At 41.3% G+C, this 17,428-nt stretch overlaps 1 protein-coding gene across 1 annotated transcript in view; it reads right to left on the reverse strand.

Moving 5' to 3' along the window:
- Positions 1 to 1,104: 1,104 nt before the first annotated feature.
- Positions 1,105 to 17,428, reverse strand: part of COL6A6 (collagen type VI alpha 6 chain) — a 286,317-nt gene continuing 269,993 nt past the window's right edge. Inside the window, exons 36-40 of the mRNA XM_040353048.1 lie at positions 16,533 to 16,629; positions 11,169 to 11,813; positions 10,554 to 10,632; positions 4,374 to 4,534; positions 1,105 to 1,744 (exon numbers count right to left, since the gene is read on the reverse strand). Coding sequence (XP_040208982.1) covers positions 1,725 to 1,744; positions 4,374 to 4,534; positions 10,554 to 10,632; positions 11,169 to 11,813; positions 16,533 to 16,629 — 1,002 coding nt within the window. The 3' untranslated portion in view covers positions 1,105 to 1,724. The remainder of the gene's footprint in view (positions 1,745 to 4,373; positions 4,535 to 10,553; positions 10,633 to 11,168; positions 11,814 to 16,532; positions 16,630 to 17,428) is intronic.

The raw sequence follows: 17,428 nt of genomic DNA on the forward strand, positions 1-17,428 counted from the left end.
GTTCTCTATCTGTTTGCAACAAAAGCATGTGCCCCCACCATTGGGATTACAAAGTATGTATATATGTACAGTAAATCAACTGGTTCAGTACTGTGTCTGCTTTTAGGGTCTTTTGTCATAAGGCCTTAGCAAGCTATGAAACTGGCTATTGGTGATGCTGGTTAGGCAAATCATGAGGACCAAGTGTGCCTCAGTATGGGCATTCAGGGGAGGATCCCACACCCATACTGCTCAGTAGGCAAATAGCAAGCATACAAAAGCACACTCCAGCTTCATCTGAAATATTTAATCAGTATAGTGCAAATGATTCCATTGTATGCATAAGCCGATAATGGTTTACTGTACTAATGTTTGCAATTTTATCAAGTGTTAAGTATGGAAGTCAACACATGCTTCTATTTCTGTACCTGATATAAAAGTAGTAGGAGTTTTATTTTTTTTAGGGATTGTGTACAGTCCTCAGAATGATATGGAAGCAGGCATAGCACCTGCTTTTGAAATCCCCGCCATATCATCTGTACTGAAGACATATTGACAATGACTTAGTATAATATGGAAAATGTGTATTTTGTCACAGTATTCTATATGTAAATGATTGTCACAGCTATTCACCAATACACACTTTTTCAGATGCAGGTAAACTTGAAGCCTATTTAATAGACCTTTTGTATTAGGGTCTCTTCACACTGGTGGCACATTAAAGCGGAGCTCCACCCTCCACCTCCACTCCCGCGAATCAGATCCCCCCCCTCCGGTGTCACATTTGACACCTTTCAGGGGAGAGGGGGGTGTAGATATCGGTCTAAAGACAGGTATTTGCACCCACTTTCGGCCACACAGTCTGCGGGTAGACTGCGGGCAGGACATCACCTCCCCCCGTTGTGTTCTGGGAAACACTCGGCTCCCATAACACAGCGGGAGCCAGTCAGCACGGCGCATCGCGACTCGCGCATGCGCCGTAGGGAACCGGGCAGTGAAGCCGGAGCGCTTCACTTCCTGGTTCACCTCACCGAGGATTGCGGGGGGAGGCAGCAGAGTGACGAGCGATCGCTCGTCCTCTGCTGCGGACAGCGATGGACTCCAGGACAGGTAAGTGTGCCGATATTAAAAGTCAGCAGCTGCAGTATTTGTAGCTGCTGGCTTTAAATATTTTTTTTTTTTAGCGGACATCCGCTTTAAACTGTTTATACTCTTTATGTAGCACAGGAAAATCACATTACATGTTAAGATCCTTTCTTAAAAGTTAACTTATTGTAGTATTGTATACTGAATCACTGTATGTTGTTTCCACTGACAGCAGTGTTGGGAACAAAACTGCTGACAACGTTTTACCTTCACTTCTGAAACATGTAAGTACAAAAATATGGAAATCAAAATAGGTTTGAAAAAAAAATGCATTTATAAAACACACTACAATTTTTTTTTATCAAAATATTTATTTTTCTTGAAATCATATTTTTGAAGCTGGGGTATACAAATAAATGCAGAACACATGGTAGGGTCAGTCAGTCTAGTCAGAAGAGAAAAGGCTCAAAAAGGTAATTGGAACATTTGATATTTGGGTACTGTAATCTGTCCAGCCCTGCTTTAAAAAAAACAAACATTTTAAAATAAATTTGGGGGACATTGATTTCTGCTCCATGATGTCCTGAGACTTAACCTGTTTCATCTTTCTTCACAATCTGTATTCTTCTTACATTCTGTATTCAAATTCCATTAGATATTCACCTTTCTTCTCCATTACCTGAAAACAAATGGATTTACCCTAGTTATTTCAATGAATTGTATCAAATTATCATAAATATATTTAAAAAATTGATTAATACATAACTAATAATACAAATATCCATTCTCCGCCTTTTGGCTAAGATCAAGTGTAGTATCTATCTAGTAGCCCATTACCTCCCTGATTTGATCGTTTTATCTTGTCTGGCCATGGGCTGGGAGGGCACAATGTCTGTGGTGTCTGTTCCCCCTAGAAGTGGTTCCCCCTGGGGATGTGCTTAGTCACACTTAAGTGTGGGACCCCACTGTTGTAAACAGAACAAATGGTCACAGCACCAAATTTGCGTTCCCTCTGCACAGCGCCTTTTAGGGCTAGGCCTTTTAGTTTATTCCGGGGGCAATTTTTGTCTCCCGGGCCTCAGGGCCCAGCTACTGCACAATCTGCACAGCCACTTAATTTTTTATTTATTTTCTCCCTTTGTTTGTCACTTTTGTGTGTGTTTTCTCACGGATGAAGGTTGTGAATCCTTGGGCTTGCCCTGATGTCTAGGGGGAGGGTGTGTGGTCCTCAGGTTCCTCTCCTGCCTCTGGGGGGTCTCTCTTTGGGAGAGCTCCCCTGACCTAGAATTCAATGGATGGCTTTGGCTGTCCTAGAAGAGCGGGGGGTGCCAGGCCTTCTGGCTAGCTAGGCAGACTATGTAAACCTATGTCCCCGACAGGAGGACTCCTTCGGGGGGGGGGGGGGGGTGGACTGAAGCACACCCTTAAGTTCACTTATTAGTGTATGTTTCACATATAGGTTTTTTGTTCACTTAGGGTTTTTTTGTTCTAGGTTTTGCACCACTGTGGACTTAAAAGAACAAAACAAAAAATAAAAACACAGATATATACTATTGAATTCACATTTCTCATCATGATAAACTGTTTTTGGATGATTGGTCCAGCACTGTCACAAAGAGTTGCGTACGCACGCCTCCATATCTGGAAGTTCTGTTTTTTCTCCCAGGGAGGGAGAGAAGGAAAAATAAGTATGTGTTGTTGGGAAAGGGGGGGGGGGGGGGGGGGTGTCTAAAAAAACCTTTAGCTTTTGTTCCCTGCATGAGCAAAAGACAGATTTGATTGCAATCCTAATGAAGGTCAGATATGTGGTGGCAATTAAGTGGGAACAATTGATGCTGTTCTTTCATATCATGCATTTAATGATAAATCACTGATAAAATCAATGATTCATCATTTGATTTTTTTTTTTAGGACAGCCTCTAGTTGATCTTCTTCCCTCAACACAATAAAGATATCAACTTGTGATTCAAGCAAAATTTGTATGGATGCAAGAATCCCTATTTATTTTTTGCAGAAAACAAAGGTAGTGCACAATTTACATACTTTTTGAAGTTAGTACCTCAACAATTATGTATGGATCTTTGTACGCTTTTGAATCACAAGTTCAAACTGATTAGGGCCTGTAATCTTTACTAATGTATCTCCTGTGCAAGAATAGAAAATCCATATATGATGTAAAAAGGCAATTTATTCTTAAATGTCCATATGCAGTGGTAAATATAAATAACCAATTACAGTAATTGTAATGCCTTCTATTATCTCCACTTTCTCTATGTTCAGATGCTGATCTTCCCTGCACAGAGTCTTTAAAGTGATTTTTTTTAAACAAACTTGTTATACTTACCTTCTCTGTGTAATGGTTTTGCACAGAGCAGCCCAGATCCTCCACTTCTGGGGTCCCTCACTGATGCTTCTGGCTCCTCCTGCCTTCAGAGTGCCTCAATAGCAAGCTGCAAAGTATAGTATAGAGCACCCACTATAGCAAGGTAAAAAAAACTTCTGCCTTTAGAACCACTCACTTCCTGCCCAGGACTACATGTCTCATGAGGCATTGCTCCTCACACTTTCACATTCCCAATTTCTCAAGCACTTAGTGACATGTATGGATGGTGTACTGAGCTGTATGTGTGCTGCACTGTATTTCCTGTTATGTAAACAAATAATGCATTCTATATGCAGGCCAACTAATCAACTGGCCGATTAATCAATTATGAAAATAGTTGACAACTATTTTCATAATCGATTAGTTGTCGATTAATCGATTAGTTGTTTCGGCCCTAATTTTGATATATTTGTGTTAATTCCCAATTCCACTGAGGCTATTCGTGCTATTTATCTATCCCAGTAAGATGTTTAGCATTAAGGTTAGGCCAGCAGACACATACAGTACATAAATTAAAAAAGTAATACCTAAGAGACACTTTTTTTTACCTTTTCTACACTCCCCTATTGTCCATATCTGATACCAGAGCCCTGAGAAATACTGTGTACTGGTATAGGAGAGCATGGGACAACGACAACCATCCTGTTATTCCCCAATGCAGCTATTGGTGTCTGAGCTTGGTTAAGATAAGCTCCACTTATTTTGTCATTATATTATATCTGCTGGTACATGTTATGTTTAATAATTCTAATGATGATAAAAAATAAGTTATAAGTAAAGATACATGGATGCAAATAAAAGTTATGAGGGTCATGCTCAAGTTATTGAGTTTTACTTATGATTTACTATTATTCCTAATGCACAATAAGTCTTTGGAACTGAGCTTCTGTATAATCCAATTTTAAATTCCATTCTGTTCACTTACCAGAAACATTGGGTAGTTCACTTTGATTATGAGAGCTTACTGTATCGAGTGTCAGTGACAAATGAGGCTCCATGCTGTTAAAGTCACCACTTTCATCTTTGGCCATCCAGTTTATTGATGCACGGTGGTGCAGTTCACTTCCCAGTTCTTCTTCATATGATCTGTGAAGAAACAATATGTTGATGATATGATAGCTCAAATCATCCAATTTGATTTGATTATTCTGATGTTTCTTTTGAGTGAACTTCTGTTAAAGGAAATAACTCCTTGAGGGTAGGGACTGAAGTGAATGTACAATGTACATGTAAAGTGCTGCATAAATTGACGGCGCTATATAAGTACCTGAAATAAATAAATAAAAGGAAATTCTAACTAAAGCTGGCCATAGATAGGTAGCATTTTGAACAAAAATTCTTAGGAAAATAATTTTCTAAGAAAGAAAGTTTGCTTTTCTTATCATTAGAAGGTTAAATTGATGTTCGATTTCAACCGCAGTGACGAGAAAATTCAAAGAAGCAGGGTGGAAAATGTTTCTCAAACAAACAAATTTCGAACAGTGTATGTGGTTTTCATTTGGGAATGTCCATTCATTCCAAAATCAAATGTTAAAAGCAAACAAAATCTGAATGACATTTGAATGTTCTTAGAATCTTCATACTAATTTTCCTAAGGCCCTGTACACACGATCAGTCCAAACTGATGAAAACGGACTGAAGTTCAGTTTCATCTGTTCACCGATGAAGCTGACTGATGGTCTGATTTGCCTACACACCATAATTTCTAAAACCGATCGAGCCCAACGCGGTGACGTAAAACACAATGACGTGCTGAGAAAAATTAAGTTCAATGCTTCCAAGCATGCGTCGACTTGATTCTGAGCATGCCCGGGTTTGGAACCGATGCTTTTGCATACTAACCATCGGTTTTGACCTATCGGTTACCAGTCTATCAGTTCAATTTTAAAGCAAGTTCTAAATTTCTGGACCGAAGGATAACAGACTGATGGGGCCCACACACGGTCGGTTTGGACCGATGAAACTGAACTTCAGTCCGTTTTCATCAGTTTGGACTGATTGTGTGTACAGGGCCTTAGACTTTTGCTAAGAATTTTGATTTGCAATTCTATTCATCTTTGGCCAGCTTAACACTTCCACTGCGTATAAGGCAGACTTCAGTGCCTTTACTTCCTTTCCTCCACGGTTGTACACAACCCCTCAAAGATCACTTGAAACTACAGACTATACCCAATGTTTTTTACTTGTACTATAGCTAACCATAATTTTATATGCTTTGGTCTGAGATTGCACTGTGCACACTCATACACCAAGCACATGGGTCTCATCTCCAGATGTATCAGGAGATGAGCACTTTAAGGCCTCATGAACACAGAGTAAATATTATAATGTGTAATAAGCAATAGAGATAAGGAAACGCAAACACTCATTATTGCTTGGGAATTAATCAGAACACGATCCAGTAACTGAAGTAAAAACTTCGATCATTTGTAGCATTTTTAGACATTACTCTCTGTAGGGCTAGTATAACCTACCTACTCAAATCAGTTCTTCGAGGCCTGTGGCCTTTAATTCCATAAACCTCTTACTTTCTAATCATCCAGTTCTTTACTTTAATAAGAGTTACCCTTTGGATTTTATTTTTAAAAACAAAACATACAAAGCTATTATGTTGCCTACTACAGAAAATTATTTTAACTTATATTTCCAAGTAAAAGAAAGTTTATTTCAGAACAGCATTCCTGATTGTCTACCCTGCATGTCTTGCATCACATTATTTGTTTTGGATATTCTACAAGACTGTTGTGCTGTGTTTCAGAGGGGACTGTAAGCTCTGTGAGCAGAAGAAACCTATGAATCCAACTGGCATTGGCTTGAGAGGGGAGCCCCATGTGTGGGGTAACCTCTCGTCTGGCCTCAAGGGAACAGGGAGACTAGTACTGAGAGGCCTTTTGGCCACCTGTTGTTTTTTTTTTTACTTTTCTGCCTGGTATTTAAATACTTTGCTGTCACACAGCTTAATGTGACAGCTTAGGACCTTTGGAGTACCTTCCCCTCCCTAGAGCATGCTAAATTAAGTTTGGGCCCCACTTTCAGCAGACCTTACTGGCCAGTAGCATTTAAAATGACAGTCAGCTCAAAGTTGTCATTTATAGCTGTTTCTTGAGATTTTTATTAGATTGTTTGGTGTTGCCATACTGCTGTAACAAAAATATTCCTTAAAGGCTTTCTTTTTAAATTAAATTCCACTTAAAATTTCTGGCATGTCAGTGAGTTTAGGTTGAAGATGAGTCACCACTAGGTGCAGCAGGAGGACCCAACAACTCAGCAGCCCCCTAGGGAGTCTGTGCTACACAGCTAAGCTGAAAAGTAGGCAACTTAACTGTTTGCTGCTTCATTACAGTGCCTGAAGAACCCATTAAGTGGACCTTGCAAAGCAGACAAGGTATGCTTATTTAGTGTAACCACTCCCTCTTGCTAAGAAATTGCACTAAACTTAAAAAAAAAACTTGTGGGAAAAAAGTTAGATAATATATTTACTTTTCCCTTGGCTACCACAGTGCATGTCACCCTCTGGCCGTGGGAATCCCAGGGAATGCTTATTAATTGAAATCTCGCAAGAAGCCGCTGAAGCACAGTGTATGATTGACTTCTTAATGCGGAGTTCCACCCAAAAGGAGAACTTCCGCTTAATCCACTCCTCGCCCCCTTACATGCCATATTTGGCATGTAATTTTTTTTGGGGGGGTGTGGGGGCTTCAGGAGGAGTGGGACTTCCTGTCCCACTTCCTCCTTCCATCGAGGGGCTGCTAAGGCGAATAGTCTAATCGCCTTTTGGCAGCCCCTCACTGTAGGCGATCGCCTAGGACACGTGACAGGTCCCAGGCGATCGCCTGTCCAATCGGATGGCGCAGCGCCGCTCACGCATGCACAGTGGGTGCCCAGCCGTGAAGCCGAAAGCTGTCACGGCCAGGTGCCCACACTTAGAATGAAGACGCCAGTCAAAGAGGGGGGGGAGAGAAGCGGAGCCCCGGCCGGCGCGTCGCTGGAATGTGCAGCAGGTAAGTGTATGTTTATTAAAAGCCAGCAGCTACACTTTTTGTAGCTGCTGACTTTTAATAAACATTAAAAATGACTGGAACACCCCTTTAAGAGATTTGGGCTACTCAATTTTTCCAGGGATCTTCCCCAAATGACATCACTCTCACTTAGACACCATTGGAGCAAGCCGGGGTAAGGTAAGTATATTATCTAACTTTTTTCCACCGCAGATTTTAATTTTTTAAGCATTTCAGCAGGGTGCAAGATCACCATTAAGCCCCCCTAGAAATTCTTAGAATCAACTTTAGCTATTGAATTAACACAATATACTGCATACCCAATATATTCTTGTCTGCTAGTGCGTACTTGTAGGCAGGTGCAGTTTTTTTTCCATCCAGTAGGTGGTGCTGTGCCATCATACAGATGGAATAGAGTTTGTTAGGAGAAATTGCTCCCTCATGGACTTCATTGATGTCTCAGAAAGAGCAGCTGTCTTAGAGGATGCAAACTTTGGTGCCATTTGGCAGCCATCTTGGGTGAGGTAACCTTTTAAATAAATGGCTCCACATCATTTTGGCATGCTTCTGGCAAGTGAATGGCAGGGAGAGGAATCGACTTTTGTGGAACAGTGAATAGCTCACGGTCAGGTTCCTGGCAAGGTGAAATAGCTCAGGGAAGACTCCTCCTTCATTATGCACACTCCAGTGATGACTGCAGGAACGTTTTTCCCCTAAGCCCAGAAGAGACACTATCTTTGATAACAGAAGCTGTCCTCTGGTAACAAACTGTAAATGCCGAGAGTCTGTATATTCTCTAGACTGTTGACATCAGTGCTAGAATTCAGTTTATGTGTTGCTGCAAACCAACTGTGCAAGAGTTATTTAAAAGAGCTTAGTGCCCTATACACTGTGTGAGAGTATTTCCTCCCAATACACAGTGCCCAACTTAGGTCCTACCTACACACTTACTGGATTAACTCGTGTTGAAGAGGCAAAGCTGTAAGCTGGAGTTAAATTTGGAGTCATGCATTCCCAGCATTCAATGGCTAAGAATTTCCGCTACACCTACAACTTTGTCAATCCTCCTGCTCCATCATTACTGCACCTTAAGCCCTGTACACACGGCCAGGAATCCCGTCTCTTTGAAAACCGTAAATTTTTTCGACGGTATTCCTGCCAAGCTTGCCTTGGAAAGCCATGTATACACACGGCCACACAAAAGATCCGCCGTTCTTTTGAATGGCAAGAGCGCGGTGACGTCAAAGACTACGACAAGCCAGTTAAATTACGTTCTATGCTACCGCCCATGCGTCAAATTGTTATCGAGCATGCACGGTTTATTCCACCTTCAGGTAAGCATACAGACGACCATTTTTCTCGGCAGGAAACACTCTGCTAGGGAGCATACACATGGCCGGGATTCCTGGCCAAAAGCTCTGCTGGCAGTTATCCTGCTGGGAAAACTGGTTGTGTGTACGAGGCTTAAGAATAAGAGCAGCATCATACACAGTGCAAGAGGAAATCATCCAGTGCTCCCTGTCAGCACTTATATATAACAGGATCTTATGACAGAGAACTAAACCATTATTGTACATAGATGTGTAGCTGGCTCAGAACCCACACAACAGGCCAGAAGTCTCTTACCTCGTACACACGACCATTTTTCTCGGCAGGAAAAAAAACAAAGTTTTTCCCCGACGTGATTCCTCTCCAGCCTGACTTGCATACACACATTCATGCAAAAAAAGTCCGACCAAAGCGGGGTGACGTACAACAAGTACGACGGGACTATAAAGGAAAAGTTCCTTTCAAATGGCACCACCCTTTGGGCTGCTTTTGGGCTGCATACTTGAATCTGAGCATGCACGTTTTTTCCCCTCGGAAAAGCATACACATGAGAAAAATACTGACGGGAAAAAAGAGCTGCTTTCAAATTTTTTGCGGGCAGTTTTTTTCGTCAAGATAACTGCTAGGGAGTATACACACGACCAATATAAAAAATGGCAGTTTTCTCGTCGTAAAAAACAGTCGTGTGTACAAGGCATCAGGACTTATGCACCAAGAGCCTGAGCTTAGCAAAGTCCTTGAAAACAGGAAACATAGAAGCATATAAACGAATAAAAAACATTTACCCAAATACCTACAAAACAGCCCTCTATGATTTATATGATACTAAACCAATAATTTTTATCACACATTGTGGATGATTTACTAAAAGCAAATAGGCTATTCACAAGAGAAGTTGCCCCAGAGCTTAGTGTATGCAGTGAAGTTTCACTATGCAAAGAATACTCAATTACATGCAAGGAAAACAAAAAATGCATTTTTGCTTGCACATAATTGGATGATGGAAGTCAGCAGAACTTCACCTTATTCACTAAACTCTGGGGTAAATTCCCTTCTAAAGTGCAGCTTCCATTGTAAAGTAAACAGTCTATTTGCCTTTAGTATATCAACCAGTGGCGGTCCACTCATGAGTAATGCAGGGGCGCCACCCCCCTAATCTATGCACCCGGCACTTAATCTCTATGCAGGGTGCAGACTGCATACATTTCAGCTCTAATTGGCTTTAAAAAGGTTGGGCTCGGGGTGCAGAGCACTGGGCCCCATGCCCACCTAGCTGTGTGACATAATGTCTTACTGATTCTCCCCCCCAGCCAATCAGGAGGTGGGTCTCAGGATTGGTCTCAGGACCCGCTTCCTGTTCGGCCAGGATGAGAACCAATGACCCTGGCTCTTCCCTCTGCAAGCTGTGGCCATGTGCAGCGAGGAGCAGCAGGTGGAGGGGCAGTAACAGCCTCTTCCAGCTTCCAGGAGCCCTACCCCAGATCCAGCACCAACACCACCATCTTGCCATCATCCTCCTAAGGTAAGGCCATGTCCGGGGGGGCAGGTTTGTTTGCCGCTCTCCGAAAAAAATTAAACACCAGCTGCCACCGATATCACTCTTATTGCTTACCATTTCATAGATTTTATAAATAGATGTTTTAAATAGATTATTAAATATACTGACTGTACATATTACTATTTTAAAATTCCCTTTCATCTTAGTGAAAAATAACTCATTAATGCCCCGTGAATATATAAAACCTTAAACATAGCTAAATATAAAATGATATACTTACGACAGCCTTTTCATCCGGGTACTGCCAATAGCAGAACATTTCGAATTCATTTCTGGTGGTGGATATTTATTTATTGATCCTATACACAAAAAACAGTAGTTACAGAATTTAATTAGCACTGGGGAATCATTGTAGAGAGAGGATGAAAAACATCAAGATCCTAATCTCATACCTAAACCTTGGTCGTTCCTGTTTAGATCTGGGGTTATGTAAAAAATTGAGTGTGTTGAAAGGGACATGAAAGCATATGTACATATTTGGTACTAAAACTACAGTAGAGTAGTAGATAGTTTTGGCCTTTCTTACACCATGGGCCCAGGGGGTTGAATCACATGCAAAAATTCATATAGTTATGCCTTAATGCCACATAAATCCTTTGTGTTTTATTATAATTGGATCTGCTTAATGATTCGAACACAGATTTGTTAATTAGAAACAGGATTGGCGTGGTTGCTGAAAATGGAGTTTAAAGCTATATAAGAAAGCTTACTAGACAACATATGTGTGAAAATACATAACTGCTTTCCTAAAATTGGTACTATTAAATTACTGTATATGCAACGGAGGAGACATTTTATATTTATTTATTATTTGTTTCTTTGCAAAAGTACTTACGCCTTATGGAGTTCAAAAAAGAATGTGTAAATCCAAGCGCATATCCAAACTCTGGTTTGTGAATTCTACCGAGCTGCAGAAGGTGATGATCCACGGGAATGCTTGGCAGACCCATTAATTCAGTATCATTATATGTTTTACCCGTCAAAAGCAAAAATATTGGATACCCTTGACACTTGGCATTCAGGGAAGCTTGGGCAAGTGTTTGTTTGTCCCATTCACTTGTCTCTCCAGATAATATTATGATGATAGCCTTGTGCTTCCTTGGATTTGATGCTTTGGACATAATGTTCTTAATTGTCCATTGTAAGGTAAAGCCAAGAGCTGGTGGGCCTTGCAGGTGATTGACATTCAATAGGTGCTTCTTTAAGAGTATATTGTTATCATAGGTTGATAAATCAAACTCAACATGAGGGCTTGCTTTATTACTTGGCCTAAAGTTAGGGGGTGTGTTGCTTACTAGAGCTACCCGATCTTCAGTGCTTGAGACAGTAAGCTTGTCGACCATTGTACTAATAAACCCTTTGGCTGCTGCAAAGTTATCTTGCCTCATGTTGTATGAGCTATCCAGCAGAAATGCTATATCCATAGGAGGCCTCTGGAGTAAAGGTCTGTTCACGCATTGGGGATCTGGCTTACATTCATCTGAAATTCAAAATGACTGTATAAGCAAGGGTGACAGTTGGTTATAAACAGCAGAGCCATTATTTATACTGAAAAGGCCAAACCTATTTATGTCAAGAATTATTCTAACAAGAAGGGATTGATAGCATGTTTATTACTATTTGTATTATTTGTCATAAGTTTGTCAACTCCGGCAACCACATGGAAAGTGTTTCTTCTGAATGATGTCTTCTATATGGGTGCAACAGCATGTTCATAATTTATGCAACTGTATCTAACCATCTTATTGCTGCTTGTTCTTTTTCAGTCAATATGTTTTATTCCAGTGAGCTGGTCCTACTCATAATGGGCCAGATTCACATAGAACTGCGGCGGCGTAACGTATTGTAGATACGTTACACCGCCGCAAGTTTTCATCGCAAGTGCCTGATTCACAAAGCACTTGCGATGAAAACTATGCCGGCGGCCTCCGGCGCAAGGCGGACCAATTCAAATGGGCGTGTGCCATTTAAATTAGGCGCGCTCCCGCGCCGGACCTACTGCGCATGCTCCGTTTCCTAACTCCCGCCGTGCTTTGCGCGCCGTGACGTAATTTTTTTGAACGGCGACGTGCGTAGCGTACTTCCGTATTCCCGGACGTGTTGCGCAAATGACGTTCATTTTTAAATTTCGACGCGGGAACGACGGCCATACTTTAGACAGCAATACGTTTGCTGACTAAAGTTAGGGCACCTAAAACGACGACTAACTTTGCGACGGGAAACTAGACTAGCGGCGACGTAGCGAACGCGAAAATCCGTCGTGGATCCGCCGTAACTCCTAATTTGCATACCCGACTCTGGTTTACAACGCAAACTCCCCCCAGCGGCGGCCGCGGTACTGCATCCTAAGATCCGACAGTGTAAAACAATTACACCTGTCGGATCTTAGGGATATCTATGCGTAACTGATTCTATGAATCAGTCGCATAGATAGAAACAGAGATACGACGGCGTATCAGGAGATACGCCGTCGTATCCCCTTTGTGAATCTGGCCCCATATGTCTAGGAGAGGACAGCCTCAGCCTAGTCATATGAGATTCCGCTCCAGTAAAAGGTTGGGCTTCATTGGTTTAAGAATCCATTTGTATTGTTACTTTGTAGAACATTATATACTTAGAATTCCTTACCAAAACCAAAATTTAAAGGCATTGTTACTTTTCCTGCTGTGTGTTTATTGTTCAATGTTCAAATTTCACAGACAAAAATTTCCCTGGGCAATTCTTATCTATGTTTTTATAGACACATCATTACTTTGAATGTATTGAAGTGTCAATGTTTAGGCCAAATGATAACACTTCTCTTGAAGTGATGCGATGAATTACTAGTAGTAATACTATCTGCACTATGTGGATGTTTAATCAAACTGGATCAGTTGTGTGTAGCAACCACTCAGTTTCTGTAGCTTATTCAGTTAAACTTTGAAAATGAAAAATAGAAGCTGATTGGTGGTCATCAACAGCTGTTTCAAATTCTGTCTGCTACAGTTTTTTTTTATAAATTCCTCTTTATTTTTGCTTCCTATGTTTGCATGAGTTTCCTTCAGATTTTGCAGTTTCATCCCAAAATCATACTAATAAACAAACTGTCTTTCTTCCATACTGGCCCTATGGGTGTCTGATTATGAAAAAGACATAAAACTGTTAGCTGGTTTGGGGACAGAGATTGATATGAATGGTGTACATGTAAAAATCTGCAGAATTGGTCAGCATGACATGTATATGTCACACATCAATTAATAAAAGAAATCAAGGAAGGTTTCAGGTTATCCAACTTTACAATTCTTGGGAGAGCAATTGAATCCTCTAAAATTGTGGGAAATTGTTGTAGAAATTGTAAATACTAATATTAAAGGGTAAATATATAGGTAGATTCAGGTACGTTTGCGTAACTTTGCGGCGGCGTAGCTTAAGGAATTTAAGCTATGCCGCCGTAAGTTAGCGAGGCAAGTACATGATTCACAATGTAATTGCCTGCTAAGTTACGTCAGCGTAGCCTGAATTGGCGGGCGTAAGTGCGCCTAATTCAAATGTGTTTGAGGGGGGCGTGTTTTATGCCAATGAGGCTTGACCTCACGTTTTTTACGTTTCTTTTTACTGCGCATGCGCCGGGCGCCTACATTTCCCAGTGTGCATTGCGGCTAAGTACGCCGCACGGGCCTATTGATTTTGACGTGGACGTAAACTACGTAAATCCCAATTCACGGACGACTTACGCAAACGACGTAAAAAATTCGAATTTCGACGCGGGAACGGCGGCCATACTTGACATTACTATTCCAATAGGGCCTAGCTCTAACTTTACGCGGCCTATCTCTTACGCAAACGGCGTAAAAGTACTGCGTCGGCCGGGCGTACGTTCGTGAATCGGCGTATATCCTCATTTACATATTCTACGCCGACTGCAATGGAAGCGCCACCTAGTGGCCATCCAAAATATTGCAATCTAAGATAGGACGGCGCAAGCCGTCGTATCTTAGATATGTTTAAGCGTATCTCTGTTTGAGCATACGCTTAAACTTAAACATAAGTCGGCGTAGATTCTGAGTTAGGTCGACTTATCTACTGATAAGTCGGCCTAACTCTTACTGAATCTACCTAATAGTGTTTTTTAAAGATGCTTTTGATTGAACTTTGTTTTGTAAGTTACATATAATGATAACACTCAATAAGTATACAAAAAATACAATACCAGGTTGTCTATGTCAGTGTTTCTCAACCTTTTTTTAGTCAAGGTACCTTGTAAAATTCTACACAATCTCAAGGCACCCCATTCTAATACTAAATGAATAGTTTTGCATAATGTAGCAACATCCACATGCTTAGGACACCCAATATAAGCAGTGATTTATTCTTCCAAAGCAAATACACCTTTGCACACTGGTCCTGCTTAGTATTCCTATGTTTCTCTTCTACCTCTGATTCTCTCCCTCACTAATTTGACCCCGGTGCTGAAGGAGAGGGGCAAACTAGGATGCTGTGCAGGTGTCCAACATCCTCCTTATCAACTATCATTTTTGTTAGGACACTGGCGGCTAGAAGGTTGAAAACCCGTGGCTTTATGTAACTAATAGGCAGGCTTGATCCACCCTCTAACTTGCATACAGTTTTTGGGCAATTTCTAAGTATTTTTACAAGGCACCCCTGAAGACACCTGAAGGCTGGTCTATGTCATTTATCTATACAGTGAATTTGTGAACATACTGTCCTCTAACACCAGGGGCCACCTCAGAAACTTTACAAATGCCTCTACGCACATACAAGATGGATGGTTTGAGGAAGACCCCGGTCTCAGAGTCCGCCACTAATAAATTTGGAGGTCTGAATCTGATAACTGCTTCTAAAATGATAAGGCCAAGTGAGGTGATTTGCACTTAAGGAGTTTACATTTTTTTTTTTAAATAGTATATAGTGTAAAACATTTTTCAAATGATTTGAAAGCATTATACACAAATTTCAAGACACATTTCAAGACAAATAATTTGTGGAAGGGGTGAATTAAGTAGCTATAAAGTTTGATATTTGCCAGATGGCTAAAATACAGTATACTGACATGAAAAAGTCTGCCTTCCCTTTCCAATCTTTAAAACAATAGTCATGGTCACATACATAGGTCAAGGCATTCAGGCTTACAGGATTTTAGTATGTTTGGGTAAAGGGGAGATCTATGAGCCTCTGATACATGTTAGCTGTTCTGTGTTGTCTTCTTGTGAGCAAGCATCAATATTAAAAGCAGGCATTCGAACGCATTTGATTGCTATAGCCCTTCACCCTCTTGAGCTCCAAAAACTAGGATGAACACACCACAGGTGTTTCATTAGAGGAAGCATGGAAGCAACCTGACTATGCTAGAATAGATTTGCTTCCATGCTTAGTATGGTCAGTAGGCAGATCATACAAATGGGTACTAAAAGGTTCTCCAGTTATTAAAGGAGAAGTAGGGCCAAAGTTCTTTTGGCTCTACTTTTGTGAGTCACAGGGGTGCACGTAGTATTGCACTTCTATGACCCTTATTCAGCCAACAACGGGCCAAAGTCTGCTGTCAGCTGACGTCACTCAGCTGGTCCAGGCTCTGGATAGATCCCCACTTTAATGTCCGAATCAACCCAGATTCCTGATCAGCAGCTGGCTCAGTCTCTCAGTGCCCTGATGACAGCTTGAGCCAGCCACCCCTCCCCCCTGCACAGCCTGGTGGATCTGAATGTCATACTGTTGTTTAAAAATATATATACGTCACTGTGAAAGAAAGTATCTATTTTTCCCGGGCAGTTTTCCTGTCGGGAAAACTGCTAGGGAGCATACACACGGCCGGGATTCCCGACCAAAAGCTCTCCTGGCAGTGTGTACGAGGCTTAAGCTATGGATGTAAAATCCAAAGCATTTGTGTTGTCCCCAGAAAAAGAGGCGGAGGAAAATCTTTCAATGGGAACACCTGTTCTAGGAATAACTGTCTTATTGGGGAATTCCTCTAACTTTATCAAATTTCCTTTAACTTTCTGTTGCATCCCTAGGACATACAGTAACGGGAAATTGCCCCAATGGTAAGCAAACAACAACAACAACAAAAAAACATGGCAGAAGTTTTAACCCTCTATCCAATCTAAAAAGAAACGTTTTGGCTATATGTACACCTTAGAATTTATTATTTATATATAATGTATACAAATGTAGTTTAATATAAGTATGTTTTTGTAATACTTACCAAAACAAAGGGTGCAGGCTTGTAGCGTTCTTAATAGTGGTTTATAATCAGTACTTAGAGGAATATCAATCAATTTAAAAGTTCCTGTATCATCTACCTATTAAAATAAAGTATAAATATTTTATTAGGTTCCAAACCATATAAATCATTTTAACAAAATAGTCTGGCTATACCCTTAAAAAAAATGTATTTGCATACAGAGACCACATCCTACCTACTTAGGGCCAGATTCACGTAGAATCGCGGCGGCGTAACGTATCGTAGATACGCAAGTTTTCATCGCAAGTGCCTGATTTACAAAGCACTTGCGAGAAAACTTCCGCCGGCGGCCTCCGGCGTAAGCCCGCGTAATTCAAAGGGGCGTGTGCCATTTAAATTAGGCGCGCTCCCGCGCCGGACCTACTGCGCATGCTCCCTTTTGAATTTCCCGTCGTGCTTTGCGCGAAATGACTGAATTTTTTCGAACGGCGACGTGCGTAGCGTACTTCCGTATTCCCGGACGTCTTACGCAAGAAGGAAACATTTTTAAATTTCGACGCGGGAACGACGGCCATACTTTATACAGCACATACGTTTGCTGTGTAAAGTTAGGGCACCTAAAACAACGACTAGCAGCGAAACTAGGGAAACTAGGGAAACTAGACTAGCAGCGACGTAGCGAACGCGAAAAACCGTCGTGGATCGCGGTAACTACTAATTTGCATACCTGACGCTGGTTTACGACGCAAACTCCCCCCAGCGGCGGCCGCGGTATTGCATCCTAAGATCCGACAGTGTAAAACAATTACACCTGTCGGATCTAAGGGATATCTATGCGTAACTGATTCTATGAATCAGTCGCATAGATACTCTGAGAGATACGACGGAGTATCTGAGATACTCCGTCATATCTCGGC

Source organism: Rana temporaria, chromosome 5, assembly GCF_905171775.1.
Source record: "Rana temporaria chromosome 5, aRanTem1.1, whole genome shotgun sequence".
NCBI lineage: Eukaryota > Metazoa > Chordata > Amphibia > Anura > Ranidae > Rana > Rana temporaria.